This window comes from Pelophylax lessonae (genome assembly GCF_965119305.1).
Source record: "Pelophylax lessonae genome assembly, chromosome: 1".
Lineage (NCBI taxonomy): Eukaryota > Metazoa > Chordata > Amphibia > Anura > Ranidae > Pelophylax > Pelophylax lessonae.
In genome coordinates, this window is record NC_138768.1 from 630,998,971 (window position 1) to 631,019,041 (window position 20,071).

A 20,071-nucleotide genomic window follows, 5' to 3' on the forward strand; every position below is an offset into this window, starting at 1 on the left:
CATTCACAGACCTATTTGCATTCTGTGCAAGGAATTCAATACTTTTTTAAAATGGGTGAGGTGCAGAGTCAGTGACAGTGTGAGAACTGTACTCTGTCCAAAACTGAAATTCTCAGCGTCTAATATTTGGAGTATAGTATGTGGGATGAATAAGTCCCAGTAGCAGCTTCATTAGTGCAGTTCATTAGTGCTAATACAGTGCAAATGTCCAACAACTGTTTTTTTTGTTTTTTTTTTGCTCGGAGTTCAGTTTTAGAAAATAGTTGATCAATTAGAAGGGGCTGAAAGTACACATTTGCAAGGCTCTGATCCCCCAGTCCGCTGGATTCCAATCCCTTGTGTACCACCTGTGTGCCACCACCTGCAGCAAGCTTTAATAAGAATTGCTATATGGGCCCAACACTAGTAAAGAAGAATTCTGCAGCTCCCTGCAGTGGAGTGCACCAGATATTGTGTCCAGAAGATTGGGTCTGTGGAGGTGATTTACCTTATCTAATTATCATCCTTCTTGCTCATTTTTTATCTGGTTCTTCTTTAACCCCTAAACTAGTTATTTACTGCTATTGATGCCTAAATTAGTTGGGTGGTGCATGATTATCTTAAATGTCTTCTTAGCTGTCTACTATATTATTAGTCATTTTTGGCTGCCTGTAGGGTGCATCAGGAGGGCCACTGGGTGTAGAAGAAAGAAATGCTAATTTATAGAAGTATTTAATTCTGCCTTTTTTTCTATAAATACCATTTTTACATGGAGTAAGGCACAGTTAAGGTCGGCTGGGCCACAACAAAAATCACGGGACTGTTTCTAGGAAGAACACCACTAAGCCTTTGCATCTGCGCTGGCCATTTGCCTTAAAATCAGCTCAAGAAATTGCAGACCTGGCTTCTTTTCTTCAAAAAGACATCAGTTGTAGAGGTGTATTTAGGCACATCAAATGTGTTAGTTGGGTAAATAAATTCTCTCAGCACTGCCTAAAAAATGTCTACTCAGCTGAATGGATGTTGTGCACAGCACACGCCGTTCTCTTTAGCATCCAAGGCAGGGTTCAGCAGCTTTGACAATTACAAGTATATATTTTTATATTAGCATATATTAAAGAAATATTTTGTTCACATTTTTTTTTTTTTATCTGGAGTAAGAACATAAATGATAAAAATTGAATATAAGGCTGCAACATGATGTGCCTGCTCATTAGAAGTATGAATATATAGGTGGGACAATTGCACCATCTAGTGGTGAAATTGGTTATTTTACTTTTCTTTTTCTATTTATATTTATATAAACATTGACCTTGAGTTACTAATTCAGCAATGTTAACTTTTCAATGGGGTTTTTCACTTAGCCTAATGAGTGTGCTGAAAACTCACTTTTTCAAGAATTCCCAATCATGTACAAAGAAAAAGGAAAAAAAAAAAAAACAATGATTTTTGACTGCACATGATTTAATTATTGAAGTTAGAGGAGTTTCATCCTATTTACTAAAATTCACATTACAAAGTAAACATCCTATACTCGTTTAGTAAATCAGAGTCATCTAACTCAGTTGTACATTTTAAGTCCACAATAAATTATATAAATGAAGCATTGGGGTATATTTACCCAAGATTCATACAACTTTCATCCACGATTCAGTTGTAAATTGTGTGAACCTTGTGTGAAAGTTGTGTACATTTTGGAAAACATTGTTAAACCCCAATAAGTCAAACATATCTCTTTTTTTTTTTTTTTTTCTTTTTGCTGCTGTCTCTTAAAGATCGAATAATTTATATAATTTTTCTGAATAAATCTAAATAAGGATAATAATAAGTGTAGTGGTTAAAATGTGTGTGTGATATATATATATATATATATACATACATATGCACGAGGGGTCTTCAAAATGTTTCTTCACTTTTTCTAATATTGAGTATGTTCTCCTTTTGCTGACAAAACCTCCCTGACCAGTCGGGGAATGGGTGCCACAAGACCTCTGGAAGGTACTGTATGCTGCGGTATCTGGCACCTAGCCATCAGTAGCAGATTCTTTTAACCCTGTAAATTGGGAGGTAGGGCCTCCATGGATCAAACTTTTTTTCCAGCACAGAAACCCTCAATTGTATTGAGTTCTGGAGAAATTGGAATTAAGTAAACACTCATTGTTTCGTTTCTCAAACGATTTTTGAACCATTTTTGCAGTGTGCATTATGCTGCTGAAATAGGCCACTACATCAGAGAATGCCGTTTCCATGAAGAGGTGTACTTGGTCACTTAGAATATGTAGGTAGTTAGAAGGTACATATCAAATAACATCCACATGTACGACAGGACCCAAGGTCTCCCAACAGAATATTGCCACAAGCATCACACTGCTTCGGCCAGCTTGCCTTCTTCCCATACCTCACCCTGGCGCCATCTCTTCCCCAGGGAAGCGATGCACACGCACCTGGCCACCCACATAAAATTAAAAGCAAATGTAATTTATCAGACCAAGTCACCTTCTTCCATTGTTCTCTAGTTCAGTTCTGATGCTCACGTACCCATTGTAGACACTTTTAGCTGTGGACACAGGTCAGCATTCATAAAATGGCCAGTCTGAAGCTATGCAGCCTCATACACAACAACATTTTTTTCTGCTGTCAACACATCAACTTCAGGGACAACATTTTTTAATGGTTTCAGATGTCATTGTAATGAGATAAATGATGTTATTCACTTAATGTGTTTGTAAAGGTTCAATTTAAAAAACGAACATGTTATACTTACCTGCTGTGTCTCAGTAGGAGTAGGCAGAGACCCAGGAGAGCATCTGCTCTCTTGCACAGCGCTGGATCGAACTCAGGTGAGGATTAGTGGGGACTGAGGGGGGAGATGCACAATGAAGGTTTTTTACCTTCATGCATAAAATGCATGAAGGTAAAAAAATCCTTCAGCCTTTAGAACCTGTCTGTAGTCACAAAGTTATGGCTGATTGGTGTTTGAGTATTGTATTGTGATCAACATTGTGTATTGTATTTGATCTGTTCTTATTTTCAATAACAATAATAGTAATAATAAATTAAAGATCTTTTAATTATTGGTGGACTGGCAGAACTGACGTGTGCAAAATATTGCCGATTGCAAAGAATTTGAAGTGAACTAGCAGAAATACAGCAGACATTATAAAATATTATTGCATGCATTCAACAAATATATCATATAGTTCTTTCAATATGTTACTGTATGTATTTAAATACAAATCTATAGCTTCTGTATGGCCTGATTCACTCTGGCACTCTTGCATTTAGATTTTCTAAACGCAGGAGAAGTGATCTGAGATGTATAAACAACTTTTATGCCTCCTAGATCACTTTTTTTCTGCATTTAGCCCTAATTCTCACTTGAGCATTTCTGGTCATTTCCCTATGCCTAAATACACCTGACTTCACTCAACATTGTTTCTAATTGTCCCAATTCACACTTTTACACGTATTCTCTCTGCGCTCAGAAAAGTGTAAGAGCTTCTGTTTGAGCATATTCAGGCGTTTTTGGTTCCATAGACCTCAGTGGGAGAGCCAGTGAACACATGTTTAGTACTTCAATAGAATTTTTACCTTAGGAACAATGTAGGCCAGGTCAGGCTTGCTATAAAGTCTGCATACTTTCAATCATTTTTGATATGCTGAACAAGCATTAAAGAAATGATCAGTGATGAAAGATATATTTTCTTATAGAACCTTACCTGCTAATGTACAGGCTTGGTATGTTCCAGATGCAAAGTGAAATGGGGGTCTTCTCTGAATTATTTCCCTTATATAGTATTATTTGTCCTGTATAAAACACACGTTTCCACTTGGAGGGCTGCTTAAAATTTGTTTACCTTCGGGATAAATACATTAAGTATGCCAAATTTTGTAAGGCTTGTTACCACAAAAACTGATCAAACTTAAATTGTGTGAGACACAATGCCAGCATTTATATACCTAATATGTGAAGAACCTTTATTTGCCATGTCAGTTTGTTTTCATTCATCATTATAGGGAAAGGGATGCTGATGCTGTCAATGTGGAAGAGTTGTCTTCATTTCTGCTAAGGCTTATGGGTAAGACATTTGGATTCTTTATGGATGGCTTCTAGGACTCCAGTGTATACAGTGATTTGTAAAATCTTATCTTAACTCTGCAGTACAGGACACAGGCAGAGTCTTTTTACAGCACAGGTTATAGGTGTCTACTTTTAGATGATTGGATACTGGCAAAGCTTTAGAAGACTTGCTCCCTGGTGCCTTCCCTATAACCCTACCTCACTCCCTTTGACCTCAGATTTCTGCTATAGTCTGAAGGAGATGCACGTTTTCTCCTTCGCATAGAAAATCACCCTTAGCTTAACTGGTTGATAATTTTTTCCTTATTATTTTATCTTTGGATTTTTGAAGAGGTATTTAGGCAGTATTAGCGGAATAATGATGTAGTATTCTGCGAGCTAACTGTGGGTGTTATGAATAGTAATGCTGCTAGCACTGGTCACTCCCCTTGAGGTGAGTATGTGATAAGAATTATTGCAGTGTGCTGCGCAAAACGTAAGAAATCGGTAATGATTAAATTTGTTAAATTATAAGTATGTGCAACACCTGTGCAATTATTGTATCAAAGATTAAATATTTGTGTATAATATGATGTGGATATTTAAATAATAAATAAGTTGTATCTTCTTATGTGACTACGGTAATGTCACAATGAAAATCATATTACATAAATATAATTAAATAATAGTGCATCAAACTATCCAGAAATATATTAATATGGGAATATTAAATAGCCACTTCCACATGCAATGTAACCATGCTATATAAAAATCTTAATAATAAAATTAAAGTGCTGAATTGATAATGTCCGTAATAAAAAGTGCAAAATTGCTCCTAAAGTGATAGGAGCGATCCCAGTCACCAGTGCTGAAGATTTCCTGATAATGGGATACCACTGTGCCACCGCAATTCCTGTGATTCCCCCCTTCAGGTGGGTATCTCTCCTTTTAGGTGTGCGACCTTGCAATTAAGCTCGGTCAATTGTAGCTTTAAATATTCCCACAAGATACAGGAATGGCTGGATTCCCTCTCCTTTAGTGGTACCGATGGAGCCGTGTCACTCAGAAATTAAATTGTTGGGTGCTTGCAGCGCACCACACTGACAGGTAAAACAATGGGATGACCCCGGGTGTGCAGGCGGAGACCTCCAACTAACCGCTCGTGCTGAGATTGAGTAACTCTCACAGCCGCTCTCTCTCTCCGACATGGGGATCCCTGAGGAGAACACGCAGTACCCTATGTCGACACACGTAGGGGAGTGGCCACACGTTGGGGAGAGAGAGAGAGCCCAAAATCTTTACTGAATACTATCCAGTGGGCTATTCCTAAGGTTGGTCCTACAATCTCTATCCTAAACAAAAATCTCACTGTACCTGTTGAAGATGTCCCTTCTTTCAGAGGTTCTGCAGATAGGAACACTCCTACCCATGAGAGACTTGCATCTGGTGTAATAACTTTCCACCAGTGATAGGGAACGAAGTACTGTTAGGGCTGGAGCCCCACTGTTGGGGCTGAAATGGTGATCCACCAAGATAGAGAATTCCTTGCTTGGCTAGCCGGGAGCATAGGTAAATCAAATGAAGGAGTCTGTTTTTTTCCTGGTTGACAAGATATTTATTTGGAGAGTTCTTGAATGGATTAGAAAATGGTAGCCTTCATGGCCAGACATGTTTCTCTTTTGTCCATTGACGGACACCGCTCCTTAGGATTCTTGACTAATGGGTTATACTGCCCCCTACAGGAATTGGACACTAGGCAGAAAAATAACTTGACTATGGCTATGGGCAGTCCCAGGAGGTATACTCCCCCCTCTCTGCTATAGGTACTCAGTTTTTTTCTGCCTAGTCAGGAGTAAGGACTTAGTTGCTTGCTGGGATCTTTCTTTCTTTCTTTCTTTCTTTCTTTCTTTCTTTCTTTCTTTCTTTCTTTCTTTCTTTCTTTCTTTCTTTCTTTCTTTCTTTCTTTCTTTCTTTCTTTCTTTCTTTCTTTCTTTCTTTCTTTCTTTCTTTCTTTCTTTCTTTCTTTCTTTCTTTCTTTCTTTCTTCCTTCCTTCCTTCCTTCCTTCCTTCCTTCCTTCCTTCCTTCCTTCCTTCCTGTTTTTTTCCTGTGAGATCTACAATCAGCTGCTGGACTGGGCGATAGGCTGGATAATCTAGATCCAGTGGTCACCCCATTCTGGCCAGCGAGCGCACGCAGACCGCAGCTCCTTGCTAGTTTGGCTGTGACCTTGCCCCACTGGACAGGGGCTGGCCTGCGAGTTAAACGCCTTGTCTTGGCCTTCGTCGCAGCGTTCCTCCTGGCTGAGAGTTCCCCCTATTTCGATGGCGAGGAGGTTCTGTCTGGAGCGGTGCCTGCTTGGTCCCGGTATGGTGAGCAGCTGTCCCCCCTCTCCCCCTAGAGTATTTTGGGGTGGACCCGGGCCCCTCCCTGGGATGGTCTGACCCCCTGGTTCCCCTCCTTCCTGTTAGGTCCCCCTGTATTCTGGTGGTTCCTGTGGGTCATCTAGCCCCCCATCCAAATCCTGCCTCCCCATCTGGAGTACTGTGGTGGTCTGGACTGTTTCTGGGCCTGGAACATGGTGCTGTAATGGTGGTGGGGGGGGGGGGGGTACGCCATTGTTAACTAGGTTATCGGCTGGGGGAGGACTGCACCTGTGTGCGGGCTCTGTGCACGGTTCCATCCTTCCCTCAGGTGTCATTCCTCTTGGAGGCCATTTTGTTGTAGCCTATTCTAGTCTATGGCTGGCAGCCATGTTTGCGTAGTCCGGCTATTTTTTGTTGGTCCGGCATACAACAGAGCGGCAGCCATTACAGAGGAGCCTCTGGGCAGTGATTTCGGCTGTGGGCGCCCCTCCTTTTTCCCTGGTGCTGACTCCTGAGTCTTTCCTTTTCCTGGATGTCGCACGTGGAGCAAGTGTTATCCTGGGGCAGCCGTTGTCTTTCAGGTATGGTGGTGAGTCTGGTGGGGTCCTCCCTCTCTTTGCTGCAGGATTGTGGGGTGTTCTGTTGTTCGTGGACCTGGTGGTGCTACCAGTGCGGTGGGGGTGTCCCTTGGCAGTGTTTGACATGTTTTTTGTGGGGTCCCCTATTTACTGATAGAGTCTTTGAAGCACGTTTCCCCACCTGACCCCCTCTTAGAGGCTGCGGGCCCTCGGGGTCCCATCCATCCTTTGTAGCACTGACGGGAGTCCTGGAGTCTTGTGTCTCGGGCGGTGGTGGGGTCGGGCTGCTGTCTAGCACAAAGTGCCTCCCCACCTTCCCCTGCCTCATCTGTCTCCTTACATTCTGAATCTGATCCAGCTGCCACAGACGAGGCCCACCAAGCGGGGTCTGCGGCCAGGCGTTTTGCCTTTTCTGATAGTGAGAATGATTCCTCCACACCTGTAGCTGCGCACGAAAAGGTGCTGGAGGATGCACTGATTGTCTGTGCGTGAAACTTTAAAAATGGAGGATGAAGCTGCAGCAGGGGCACCGGTCCCCATTGGCACTTACAAGCCGTCTAGAGCAGTGAAGGTGTGTCCTTTTCCCTCCTATTTTGACAGATTTGTCCAAAGCATCCCTTTGTGGTTCCTAAACGCGATTAGGTACCCCTTTCAGGAGTCCCTCCTTAAAAAGTGGACTGTTCCACCGGTGGTGGACCTCCCGGTTTCCAGGTTGAATAAGGTTGACCATTATTCCGATTGAAGAATTGCCTGCCTTTAAGGATCTGGCTGACAGAAAAGCAGAGGCTGTGGCCCGCAAAATGTTCTCTGTTGCGGGTTTGGCGCTTAGGCCGGTCTTCACCATTGCCGTGGAGTCGCAAACTGTGACCAAGTGGGCTAAACTTTCGCGCCGTGCCCTGTAGGGGGAGCAGCTCCCCCCTTCCTTTACTTAACTGGCAGACCAGTTGGTTCAGGGGCTACGGTTTATCTGTGATGCCTCTTTGTATGCGGCTCCCCTGCTTTCTAGGCTGTCTGTTTCGGCAGAGGTACTTAGGCGCGTATGGTGGTTTAAGTGTTGGTCTGCAGACCAAACCTCTAAAAAAGCTTTAACTGATCTTCCTTTTAAGGGAGATCGCCTGTTTGGGGCTACCCTGGATGACATCATTAAGAGTCTCACAGGGGGGAAGAGTACTTTTCTTCCGCAGGCTGGTAAGGGTAAGGAACCTCATCGCAGACGTGGCCCGTCTATATAAGTCTATAGGTTTGTGGCACAGTCATGGGATTCTCTGGCGGACGCCACAGATGCTCTGGTGGCCCCGCAAGGTCAGTATCATCTGGTCTACGCTTTCCCTCCCCTCAAGCTTCTACCAAGGCTCCTGTGCAGGATTGAGGCAGAAGGTACTCTGGTCATTCTAGTGGCCCCAGACTGGCCTCGCTGGTCTTGGTACGCCGACCTGGTAAAGCTGGTCACGACATCCCTTGGAGACTGCCTTCCATGGAGGATCTGTTGTCCCAAGGGCCAATCTTCCATCCTGCAAGGGCCAATCTTCCATCCTGCTGACGGTTTGGCTGTTGAAACCCAGGTGCTGAAGGATAGATGTTTGCCTGGGTCGGTGATTCGGTGGCTCGGGTCTTGAGCTTCTTTCAATATTCAAGGGATTCGACATCTGACTCCACCAATGCAATCTCCTCTACCGCCCTGGGATCTGATTTTGGTACTTTCAGTTCTCCAGAAGCCTCCCTTTTAAAATATTCTGAAGATTCCCCTGCTTATGCTGTCCCAGAAGGTCGCCTTTTTTATGGCTATCACCTCTCCTCGCAGGGTGTCGGAATTGGCGGTGTTATCTTGTTGTACCCCTCACCTGGTGGTCCACAAAGATAAGATGATTCTTCGCCCCTGTTCGTCGTTCCTTCCAAAAGTAGTCTCTGATCTCCATTTGAATGAAGACATTGTGTTGCCTTGCCTGTGTCCCAGGCCCAAACATCCTAAGGAAATGGTGTTGCATGCCCTGGATGTGGTTCAGCCGATTCGGGTGTACCAGGCAGCTATGGATTCTTTTTGGAAGTCAGACTCACTATTTGTGCTCATGGATGGGCCTCAAAAAGGACTGTAAACTTCTTCTGCGACCATTTCCAGATGGATCACACAGATGGGGACTCGGGCCTATTCGATCAAGGGTCGGGTTCCTTCTTTCCCTGTCAAGGAGCACTCTACTCGGACGCTTAGTGCTTCTTGGGCCTTTCACTATCAGGCGTCAGTGATGCAGATTTGCAGGGCAGCCAACTATTCGTCCGTGCACACTTTCACTAAATTAAAGTGGATGGGTTGGCATCTGCGGATGCTTCATTTGGGCTGGGCGCAAGGTTTTGCAGGCTGCTGTTAACGGGTCTGTTCCCTCTTTGGTGGGCGTGTATTGTTCAGATGGGCTCCAGTTGTTTTTGTTGAGCTCCTGTTATCTGGTTGGCTAATGTTTAGCCATGGGAAATTTTTGCTGTTCCCACCCCTCATGTTTGACACTGCTTTGGGATGTCCCAATGGTCAAGAATCCTAAGGAGCTGTATCAGTCAACAAATGAAAGAGAAAATGGGATTTCTCTTACGTCCTCCCGACAGTCGCCACCTCCTCTAAGTCATCACTGTTGGGTATTGACTTCCGCTCCGCAGGAGTAGCTAGGCATAAAGACTTAGTCAAAAGAAGAAAGGCATTTGCATATACACACCCATGGGGGCTCTCCCATCTGGTCAATACCCCCCTGCAGTGACCACTCCCAATTCAGTTTTAATCTGCCTAGCGTCAGGAGTAGTTAGGCTTCCCTGTGCTGGGGCTACAGTCTCAGCCTATCTCATCTTTTTTTATTTGATTTTCTTTTGAAAATGTCAGTTTTCTCTTACTTTACTAGCTGTTTATTTTGTCAGCTTTAGTTTTAGTCGTTTCTTCGGATGAAGATGGATCATGCGGTGCTGGGATTCGGACTGACTGCCCTGGTTCTCCAGGGCAGAGGGTCAGATGGACCCCCAGCCTGCCATCGAGCGTTCGGCTATGGTTCGCCCTGGCACGATGAACGACCCATCCCTGTTCGCAGAAGGGATGCAGCCGTGAGGTGACTACCTCACAGGACACATCTGCGATACTGCAGTGTCATGTCCCTGGCAAACGGCACTCCCTGTCATATGAGGACAGCGGCTTTACGTTCATAGAGGCACCCCACGCCATCTGGTACAGGTAAGTACTTCTGTGTGGGGCCTCTGTCTGGGGTGGCAGTCTGTGTTGCTGTGTGTTCCCCATGTCTGTGCCTGTGGGACTCCCTGATGCGGTCCCTGCAGGGATCGCTTGTACATGTGCTGCGGTGCTATGTGTTTTTTGGGGGTCCCCTTCCCTGTGTCACTTCGGTGTTGGTGGGGGTGCAGACTGTGTGTGTGGCGACCGCAGCGGGTGAATCCGCGCGGTCCGCCATTTTTAAGTATGGGCAGGCATGTTGGGCTTCTTTGTGGGCTATCTACATGCTGTTTTTGGCGCCATTCGCCGCCATTTTGCGTTAACCGAACGATCGTTCCGACCGCATATTTGGCTGCCATTTTCGCGGAGCCTTCCATGCAAATCCTATGGGGCAACCATTTTCCCTGAGTCATGCAGCCTATAGGTTCAGCCTACTCTAGCAGCAAGGAGCAACACTCTGCGGGGCTCTGCAGGTTATTGCTCTCAATATTTTTTTCTGTATTGTCATTCTAGCTCAGTTTTGTCTTCTCCTGTTTGGGGGTCTTTGTCACTGTAGCTGTAGCGGTGGGCTGCGCACTCCGCAGCGCTCTTAAAAGGGCAGTACAAACTTTTTTTGCACTGTTGTTTGTCATTTGAGTAATGGATCTCAGGACAGAATATTTCTCCCCAACTCTGGTGGGGGTTCCCAGTTCTCCTGTGGCCCCTCTGAGACCTGATTTGGCCGCTGTAGTGGCGTCCTTGGTGTCATTCTTGGAAATGCTGATGGCTGAACGTGCTGCTAAAATAAAGGCTCAGATTGTCTCTCTCCTCTGATTCAGATGGTGATATGGCTGCTGCTGCTGCGAGCGTGCCCTTTTCAGGGTCTCGCTCATCCTTGGACCTGCTGGGGTCTGAGGGGGAGGCAGAGGTGGAAGGGGTTGATACCTCTTCCCCGGGGTCGCCTGCAGAGTGGGCGACCATGGATGAAATAATTGTTTCTGTTAAGGAAACATTTGGAGGATGAGCCCTGTCCTCCGGGCGTTGTGTCCTCATTTGGGACGCACAGGACCCGCAAGTCGGCGCAGGTTTTTCCCTGCCCAGCTGAGTTTCATTACACTGTTAATGAAATGTGGCGCACGTTAAAACGTCCATTCCTGGTGCCTAGTCGGTTCAAATTGCTTTATCCTTTTGCACCGGCTACGGAATCACGATGGTGTGTGCCTCCACAGGTAGATCACACTGTGGCCGTGTTAAACAAGGCTACCTTGGTTCCTTCTGAGGATACCTTGGTTTTCCGGGATCCCGCGGACCGACGGTTGGATTCTCTAGCCTGCCATTCCTATACGGTGGCGGGCTCATTGCTCAGACCCGTTTTGGCGTCTTTTTTGGTGGCTCAGGCGGTGGCTGATTGGACTAAGGTGCTTAGGAGCAACCTCGTGTCTGGTGATGTTCCGCCTGCCCGGCTGGAAATGGTGGATCAAATCCACCAGGGAATCATGTATCTGTGTGATGCGGCCTTGAATGAGGCCCCTTTAGTAGCTCGCCTCTCTAGTGTCTCGGTACTTAACCGGCGACTGATATGGCTGAAGAGCTGGTCGGCTGACCGGTCCTCGCAGAAAACAGTTGCTGATTTTCCCTATGCTGGCTCTCGCCTTTTTGGCGAGGCGTTGGTTAGCCTGGTAAAAGGCGTCATGGGGGGCAAGAGCACCATGCTGCCCCAGAACCCGAAGCACAAGTCTTTTCGAGGCAAGTGGGGTTCTGCGCCTAGATCCACTCAGGGGTCCTTTCGTGCCTTTCGGAACTAATCCAAGGGCAAGCCCTTCAAGGCCCAGGGCAGTCAGAAGAAGCCCTGGGCGGGTAAGCAGAAGTCCGGCAATGCCGGCTCGGCGGGTCACTCCGCCTCTGCCTGAAGGGGCGCCCTCACCCATTTCAGGGGTGGGGGGAGGTTTGCGCGGTTTCCTCCAACCTTGGCTGCTCCGGATATCGGACAGGTGGGCTCTGGACATCGTTCGATCGGGATACAAGATCGAATTCCTTTCCCGGCCGGTGGACAGATTCTTTCCCTCAAACCGGGGGTTTTATTCAAATCTGTTCACTGTGCCCAGAAAGGAGGGCAAAGTGCGTCCTATTCTGGACCTGAAAGCGCTGAACCCCTTTGTGCGTGTTCGGAAGTTCCGTATGGAGTCTCTCCGTTCGGTGGTGGCCTCCTTGAGTCCAGGAGAATTCCTGGCCTCGATAGATCTGAAAGATGCGTACCTGCACATCCCCATTTTCGAGGGTCATCAGCGGTACCTTCGTTTTGCTATCGCAGAGGACCACTACCAGTTTGTGGCGTTACCTTTCGGTCTCGCTTCGGCACCAAGGGTGTTTACCAAAGTATTGGCGCCGGTTCTGGGCCTGCTGAGGGCTCAGGGCATTGCGGTCTTGGGTTACCTGGACGATCTACTTCTGAGATCACGTGCCAGCCAGGACCTAGTGCGCGATCTGTCCACCACAGTACAGACGCTCCAGGAGTTCGGATGGGCCATCAACGTTCAGAAATCGACGTTGTCTCCATCGCTTCGTCTTCCCTACCTGGGAATGATTCTGGACTCTGCTCAGGCAAAGGTGTTCTTGCCAGAGGACAAGCTCCGGACTTTGCGGGACGAGATCAGGTCCCTCAGGGACAGCCCGTCCTCATCACTCAGGGCCTGTATGCGGGGCCTGGGGTTGATGGTTTCGGCCTTCGAGGCGATACCCTTTGCTCAGTTTCACATGCGGGCTCTCCAAGCGGAGATCCTGGACAGGTGGGACAGACTGCCTCAGTCCCTGGATCTGTGTGTCTCCTTGAGTCGTCAGACCAGATTGGCTCTTCTGTGGTGGCTCCAGTCCCTGTCGGTGGCGGAAGGCAAGTCCTTCCGTCCGTTGGTGTGAACGGTGATTACCACGGATGCCAGCCTGTCGGGCTGGGGTGGAGTCCTGGGCAACCTGTCTGCCCAGGGCACTTGGTCGGAGGAGGAGTCCTCCCTCCCGATAAATGTGCTGGAATTGCGAGCGATAAAACTCTGTCTCTTCCAGTGGTCGGACCGTCTTCGGGGCCGTCCTGTCCGGGTACAGACGGACAATGCTACCGCGGTGGCTTACATCAACCACCAATGGGGCACCAGGAGTGCTCGGGCGGCCTGGGAGGTGACCGACATTCTGTCTTGGGCCGAGACTCATGTCCCGGCGATCTCGGCAGTTCACATTCCGGGTGTGGAGAATTGGCAGGCCGACTATCTGAGCCGCCAGACCCTGGACCAGGGGGAATGGTCCCTACACCCGGAGGTCTTCCAAATGCTGTGTGCGAGGTGGGGATCCCCGGACGTGGATCTGTTCGCATCCCGGCTAAATCGAAAGGTGGAAAGGTTCGTGGCAAGAACGCGCGATCCGCTGGTGGACGCCTCAGATGCGTTGGTAGCCCCTTGGCATCCGTATCGTCTGATGTATGCCTTTCCCCCGATTCAGTTGCTATCCAGGTTCCTCCGCAGGCTTACCTCGGAACCGCACCTGGTGATTCTGGTTGCTCCGGACTGGCCGCGCCGGTCCTGGTACGCCGACGTTGTTCACCTGGCAGTGGCGCCTCCGTGGCGTCTGCCTCTGCGGGAAGATTTCCTGTCTCAGGGTCCGATCTTCCATCCTGCTTTACAGTCGCTGGCTTTAACGGCCTGGCTGTTGAGACCCAGGTCCTGAAGGACAGGGGTCTCTACTCTGAGGTCATCCCTACCCTTGTCAAGGCTAGGAAAACCTCCTCTGGAAAAATCTATTACCGTACCTGGAAGGCTTATTTCGCCTGGTGTGAGTCCAAGGGGTTCTCCCCTTGCTCATACTCGTGTCGAGAGTGTTGGCCTTCCTCCAGTCTGGTGTGGACCAGCGCCTGGCGCTGGCCACGATCAAGGACCAGGTGTCCGCACTGGCTATTCTTTTCCAATGCCCTGTGGCGTCTCATTCCCTGGTTCGCACCTTCATTCAAGGTGTGCGACATTTGGCTCCTCCCAGGAAGGAGCCCTTACCTCCATGGGACTTGAACTTGGTTCTGTCCGTGTTACAGCGTGCTCCCTTTGAAAACATTCGGGAAATATCGTTGCCTCTGCTGTCTAAGAAGGTTGCCTTTTTGGCGGCGATCACTTCGGCTCGCAGGGTGTCAGAACTGGCAGCGTTATCTTGCCGTTCTCCGTACTCGGTGATTCACTGGGATAAGGTGGTTTTGCGTCCGCATCCCTCCTTTCTTCCTAAGGTGGTCTCTGAGTTCCACATTAATGAGGACATTGTCCTGCCTTCACTTTGTACGAAGCCTAGGCATCCTAAGGAGGTTGCTCTGCATTCCTTTGATGTTGTCAGGAGGATCAGGGCTTACCTGTCGTCTACGGAATATTTTCGAAAAACGGATTCCCTCTTTGTCCTTCCTGAGGGACCTCGGAAGGGCATGGCTGCATCCGCAGCGACTATTGCCAATTGGTCAGACCGACCATTGATCAGGCTTATGCTTTGAAGGAACGGGTTCCACCCTTCCCTGTTAAGGTGCACTCTACCAGATTGGTGAGTGCGTCCTGGGCCTATTGGCATCGGGCCTCGTGGCCCAGGTGTGCAAGGCTGCAACTTAGTCGTCAGTGCACATTTTTTCCAAATTCTACAAGGTAGATGTTCTGGCATCAGCTGATGCCTCCTTTGGCCGCAAGGTTCTTAGTGCGGCAGTGCCATGAAGGACCCTTGTTTTCTGGGTCCCTGGCTGTTGGTCCTGTTGAGCATTGTTTTTCTGTTGCCCAGAGGTTCTCTTACTGTGCATGTAAGGTTCCTTTCTCTGTTGTGGGTACTGCGTTGCCTTTTCTACGGTTGCGTCTCCCACCCCTCATGTCTGTACTGCTTTGGGACATCCCAACAGTGATGACTTAGAGGAGGCGGCGACTGTCGGAGGATGTAAGAGAAAACTGAATTTTTGTAAAATCTTACCTGTAAAATTCCTTTCTCTGAGTCCTCCGACAGTCGCCGCCCCCGCCCCTCTTTTGGGGTTCTTATTACCTACTGCTATGCTACCAAACTGAGTTGGGAGTGGTCACTGCAGGGGGGTATTGACCAGATGGGACAGCTCCCATGGGTGTGTATATGCAAATGCCTTTGTTCTTTTGACTAAGTCTTTATGCCTAGCTACTCCTGCGGAGCGGAAGTCAATACCCAACAGTGATGACTTAGAGGAGGCGGCGACTGTCGGAGGACTCAGAAAGGAATTTTACAGGTAAGATTTTACAAAAATTCAGTTTTTGGACTTACAGTAAAATCCATTTGTTTGCGTTCCTTGACAGACACAGCACCCACCCCACATGGAGTTGTAATACTTCTGACACTGCTTGTAACAAAACTGAGTACCTATAGCAGAGAGGGAGAGTATACCTCCTGGGACTGCCCATAGACGTAGTCCTGTTCTTTATCTGCCTAGTGTCCTACTCCTATAGGGGGCAGTAAAATGCAATGGTCAAGATTTCTAAGGAGCTGTATCCGTCAATAAACGCAGAGAAATGGATTTTACGGTAAGTCAAAAATCCAATTTTCTGAACCGCAGGCGCTTTCCTGTCAAGAGCCTTTCCTCATACTTCTCAATGACAAGGTTGTCTGATGCTCAGCACCATCTTTTCTCCCGAAGGGGGGACATTGTCTTCCCACTCCTATGCCTCGCTCCTCCACAGCAAATCTCTCTACATTGCCTGGACAGAGTCAGAGCCAGAGCCATTAGAGTGTACCTCAAAGCTACTTGTTTCAAAGTCCACTATTGCACGATGGATAAAGCATCTGATCATAAGGGGTTACATTTTAAAAGAAAAATATCCTCTTGCTTTTTTATGCGCTCATTCCATCAGATTGGTGGGTGTTTTGTGGGCATTTCAGCACCAAACTTCTATATACCAGTTGAGTAAGGCTGCCACCTAGTCTTCTGTTAGTTTTTCAAAGTTTTAACAGGTAGTTGTCCAAGCTTCTGCTGATGCAGCTTTTGATAGCAAGGCTCTTACAGTGGCCCTCCGAGGTTGGGTCCTCTGACCATTGTTGTTTGAACCTGTTGGCACAGTTATGTTTGCCTCATTGTCGCCCTCCCATTTTATTCATTGCTTGGAGATGTCCCATGGTGTATCAATTCTCTGCCTGTGTCCTGTACTGTACAAATAAGATATGAGAAATTTTGACTTACCTGTAAATGCCATATCTTGGAGTACAGTACAGTACACAGGCTACCCTCTCTTCCATTTCTTGGTTGATTTCCTTTTGCTTGCTACAAAACTGAGTACTCGCAATGAGGTAGTGTTATAGGATATGGGCAGCCCAGAGGGCATGTCTTCTAAAGCTTTTCCAGTATCCAATCATCTGAAGATACATGCCTATAACCCATGGTATTTCATACAATATTGTGAGTACTATCAGTCGTTTCTTTTTTTTTTTTTTCTTGGGGAGTGGGAGGTTATTTTGTTTTTTTCAAGTGTTCCTGGTAAATGATCTGGCTCATCTTAAATCCAACTTTTTAAACGGACTTTGGTATTAAATGTTGATTGGCTGCTTGTGGAGGAAATCACTGCTCAAGATTTTGCAGCCTGTGGATGTACTAAAATCAGTATCATCTATGGTACATAAAAGCCACACCCTAATAATGCTGTTGGACCCATTGAAATCAAAACATTTTCCCTCTTGTCTGCAGTAAATTGTGATACATGTATTTTTTTTTCTTTAAATTCCTTTTTCCTTTGTATTGCTATTTTTTCCCCTTCACTTCCATACAACAACATGTCAAGAACAGGGGGTGTTTCATGCCAGCATATCTTTTTAATGTAAAAGGGAGCCCAAGCTTTGTCACCCTATACTAGTTAGTTAAGTTAAACAAAATTGAATATGTTAGTTTTTCCACCTGTGGTAAATGAGTACGCACAAAAACACTACACATTTTTATAGTCCCTATATTATACAGTATATCTTTACTGCATTGCTTACTAATCGAAGTCAGCATGTTTCATAAAAATGTGACAAGTATAATGACTTATGGTCATCGGCATATGGTCATTACTACAGCGAGACACTAACAAGATTTATTCTGATTGGTTGATGTAGGTCTCTGCACTTTGCTCAAGAACCGTTTACTTTGTTTCCCTATTAAATTTGTTGACTTGTTCAGTTGTGTTTTCTTACTTTTGTAACCTAAATATTTCTTATATTTTAAATTGCATTCCAGATGGGAAGATAGTTTTACCTGGAAATCTTATAAATTTGAGTTTCTTTGGCCGACCTTGTTCATTGCAAGTTACAAGCATTCGAGGACCTGATGGGGTAGTGCAAGAACCTTTCTCCAGCAGCACATATGACACAACTCTGGAAAAGACCACGGTGGACAGCAGTAATTTGGACTTGTCTTTACAACTCAGTTTACTTGGCATTGAAGACTGTCAGGATAAAGCTGTTACCAGTACCCCATGTAAGCTTAGTGACGCTAACACTTCATGTCTCTCTCCTGACAAGAAAGCCATAAATGAAGAGCTACACCCAGAGGCCTCTCAAAGTCCTGTAATCTCTGGTACTGGTGACGACAGTCAAAAAACATCATGCAGAAAACCTGGAAATAAATGCAACACAGATGTTTTTTATTATTTATCACCACAAACTAAAATCAGATGTAAATGTCCGAAGATGACTTCCAATTCGGAAAATGATAGTAAAAATAAGGTGACTTATGATATGATTGGTGGCTTAGACACCCAGTTGAATGAGATTCGGGAAACAATAGAGTTGCCACTGAAACAGCCTGAACTTTTTAAGAAGTATGGTAAGCTGAGACATGATACTGCGATGCTGGTCATTTTTTCATGTTTGTCTTAATTTGATATAAATTGCAGGTTTACACATGTAGCACAAGTACAAGATATACAGTTAGGTCTATATATATTTGGACACAAGCCCACTTTTAGTTTTTTTCAGGTATTTACCAAAACATATTCAAGCTATAGTTATATAATGGATATGGGCTAAAAGTGCACACTCTCAGGTTTAATTTGAAGATATGCACATCCAAATCGGTGGAAGGGTTTAGGAATTACAGCTCTTAAGATTAGCCACCCCCTCTTTTTCAAGGGACCAAAAGTAATTGGACAATTGAATCAAAAGCTGTTTCATGGCCAGGTGTGGGCTACTCCCTTGTTATTTCTTTATCAATTAGGCAGGTAAAAGGTTTGGGGTTGATTTTAAGTGTGGTATTTGCATTTGGAATCTATTGCGGTGAACCTACATCATGTGTTCAAAGGAGCAGACATATGAATTCTTCAGGGTTTAGAGATATACTGTCAGCCCAGATTCAGCCAAATGCAGCAAAGTTGGTTGGACAGTGCTTCACAGTACAGATGGACAATGATACAAAACACTATGCAAAAGCAACCCAGGAGCTGTTGAAGGAAAATAGGTGGAATATTCTGCATTGGCGGAGTCAATTACCTGATCTCAACCCAATTGAGAATGAATTTTACTTGCTGAAGGCAAAACTAAAGGCAGAAAGACCCACAAACAAAGAACAACTTAAGACAGCTGCATTTAGAGCCTGGTAAGCATTAGAAAGAAGGAAACCCAGTCTTTGGTAATATCCATGGGTTCCAGACTTCAGGTAGTCATTGCCAGCATAGGATCCCAACAAAATATTAAAAATGAACATTTTATTTATGATTATATTCATTTGTCCAATTAAATTTGAGCCCATGAAAATGGAGGGACTGTGTATAAAAATGGTTGCAGTTCCTAAAATTTGTACTTGATATTTATGTTCAACCTCTTGAATTAAAGCTGAAAGTCTGCACTTCAAATGCATTTGGATTGTTTCGTTTTAATTTTATTCTGGTGGCATACAGAGCCAAAAGTATGAAAATTGTGCCCAAATATATATGGACCTAACTGTAATTTTCTCACGACTTTCTAATAGCAACTATGTGCAGAAATAAAAAGATATATATCATAGGTAAAAAGGCGCTGGTAATCTTAATATATCACATGTTATAAAAATTAGAAGAACAAATAGCCTCCAATAGTGAAATACTGTTTTATTCTCCAAAAAACATACACTATAAGGTGACAATTAGCCTCTTACTATTTGTTGTTCTTCTATATCTTTATGTGTATGGGGGACTACATGGTCCAACTCGAGTAATATAGGAGCCAGAGATCCAAGCAATCGAGGAGAGGTTTGATCCACCCAATAAAGGGATCACAGGCGTTGGGGGTCCTTGTGACCTGCTGCTAGCTGGTAAGAGGCCACGGTTGTCACATCCCAGCACCTTGAGCACTGTGAATGGATTAATAAGAATTCACTAAGCACAATTGATTGCATGCTATTGCTTGGACTTTTAAACACTACTTGGAGCACATTTATATATTTATACTTTTTTATATATTCTTATGTGATTTTTTTTATATATCCTTATGTGATTTTTGTATGGAATTCTTTATATATTTATTTATTGGTTCACTGATCCACACCTTTGTGGATTAATTTACTTTGAGAAGCACAAGCACTTCTTAATTGACGGTTGTCACATCCCAGCACCTGGAGCACTGTGAATGGATTAATAAGAATCCACCAAGCACAATTTTGATTGCATGCTATTGCCTGGACTTTTAAACACTACTTGAAGCACATTTATATATTTATATTTTTATATATTCTTATGTGATTTTTGTATGGAATTCTTTATATATCTATTTATTGGTTCACTGATCCACACCTTTGTGGATTAATTTACTTTGAGAAGCACAAACACTTCTGAATTGAAATTGCACTGGTATGCACTTTTCTTTGCTAATTGCACCAATAGTAGATCATATATATATTTGTAGCAATTTTTAATCACATATATTACACTTTAAATCACTTATTAATTTTTATAA

General features: G+C 45.3%; 1 protein-coding gene across 1 annotated transcript in view; it reads left to right on the forward strand.

Annotated features, from left to right (window-relative positions):
• The window catches only part of AFG2A (AFG2 AAA ATPase homolog A), a 707,754-nt gene that overhangs the window by 37,727 nt on the left and 649,956 nt on the right, over positions 1 to 20,071 (forward strand). Inside the window, exons 4-5 of the mRNA XM_082261533.1 lie at positions 3,997 to 4,058; positions 17,382 to 17,969. Of these exons, the coding sequence (XP_082117659.1) occupies positions 3,997 to 4,058; positions 17,382 to 17,969 (650 nt within the window). The remainder of the gene's footprint in view (positions 1 to 3,996; positions 4,059 to 17,381; positions 17,970 to 20,071) is intronic.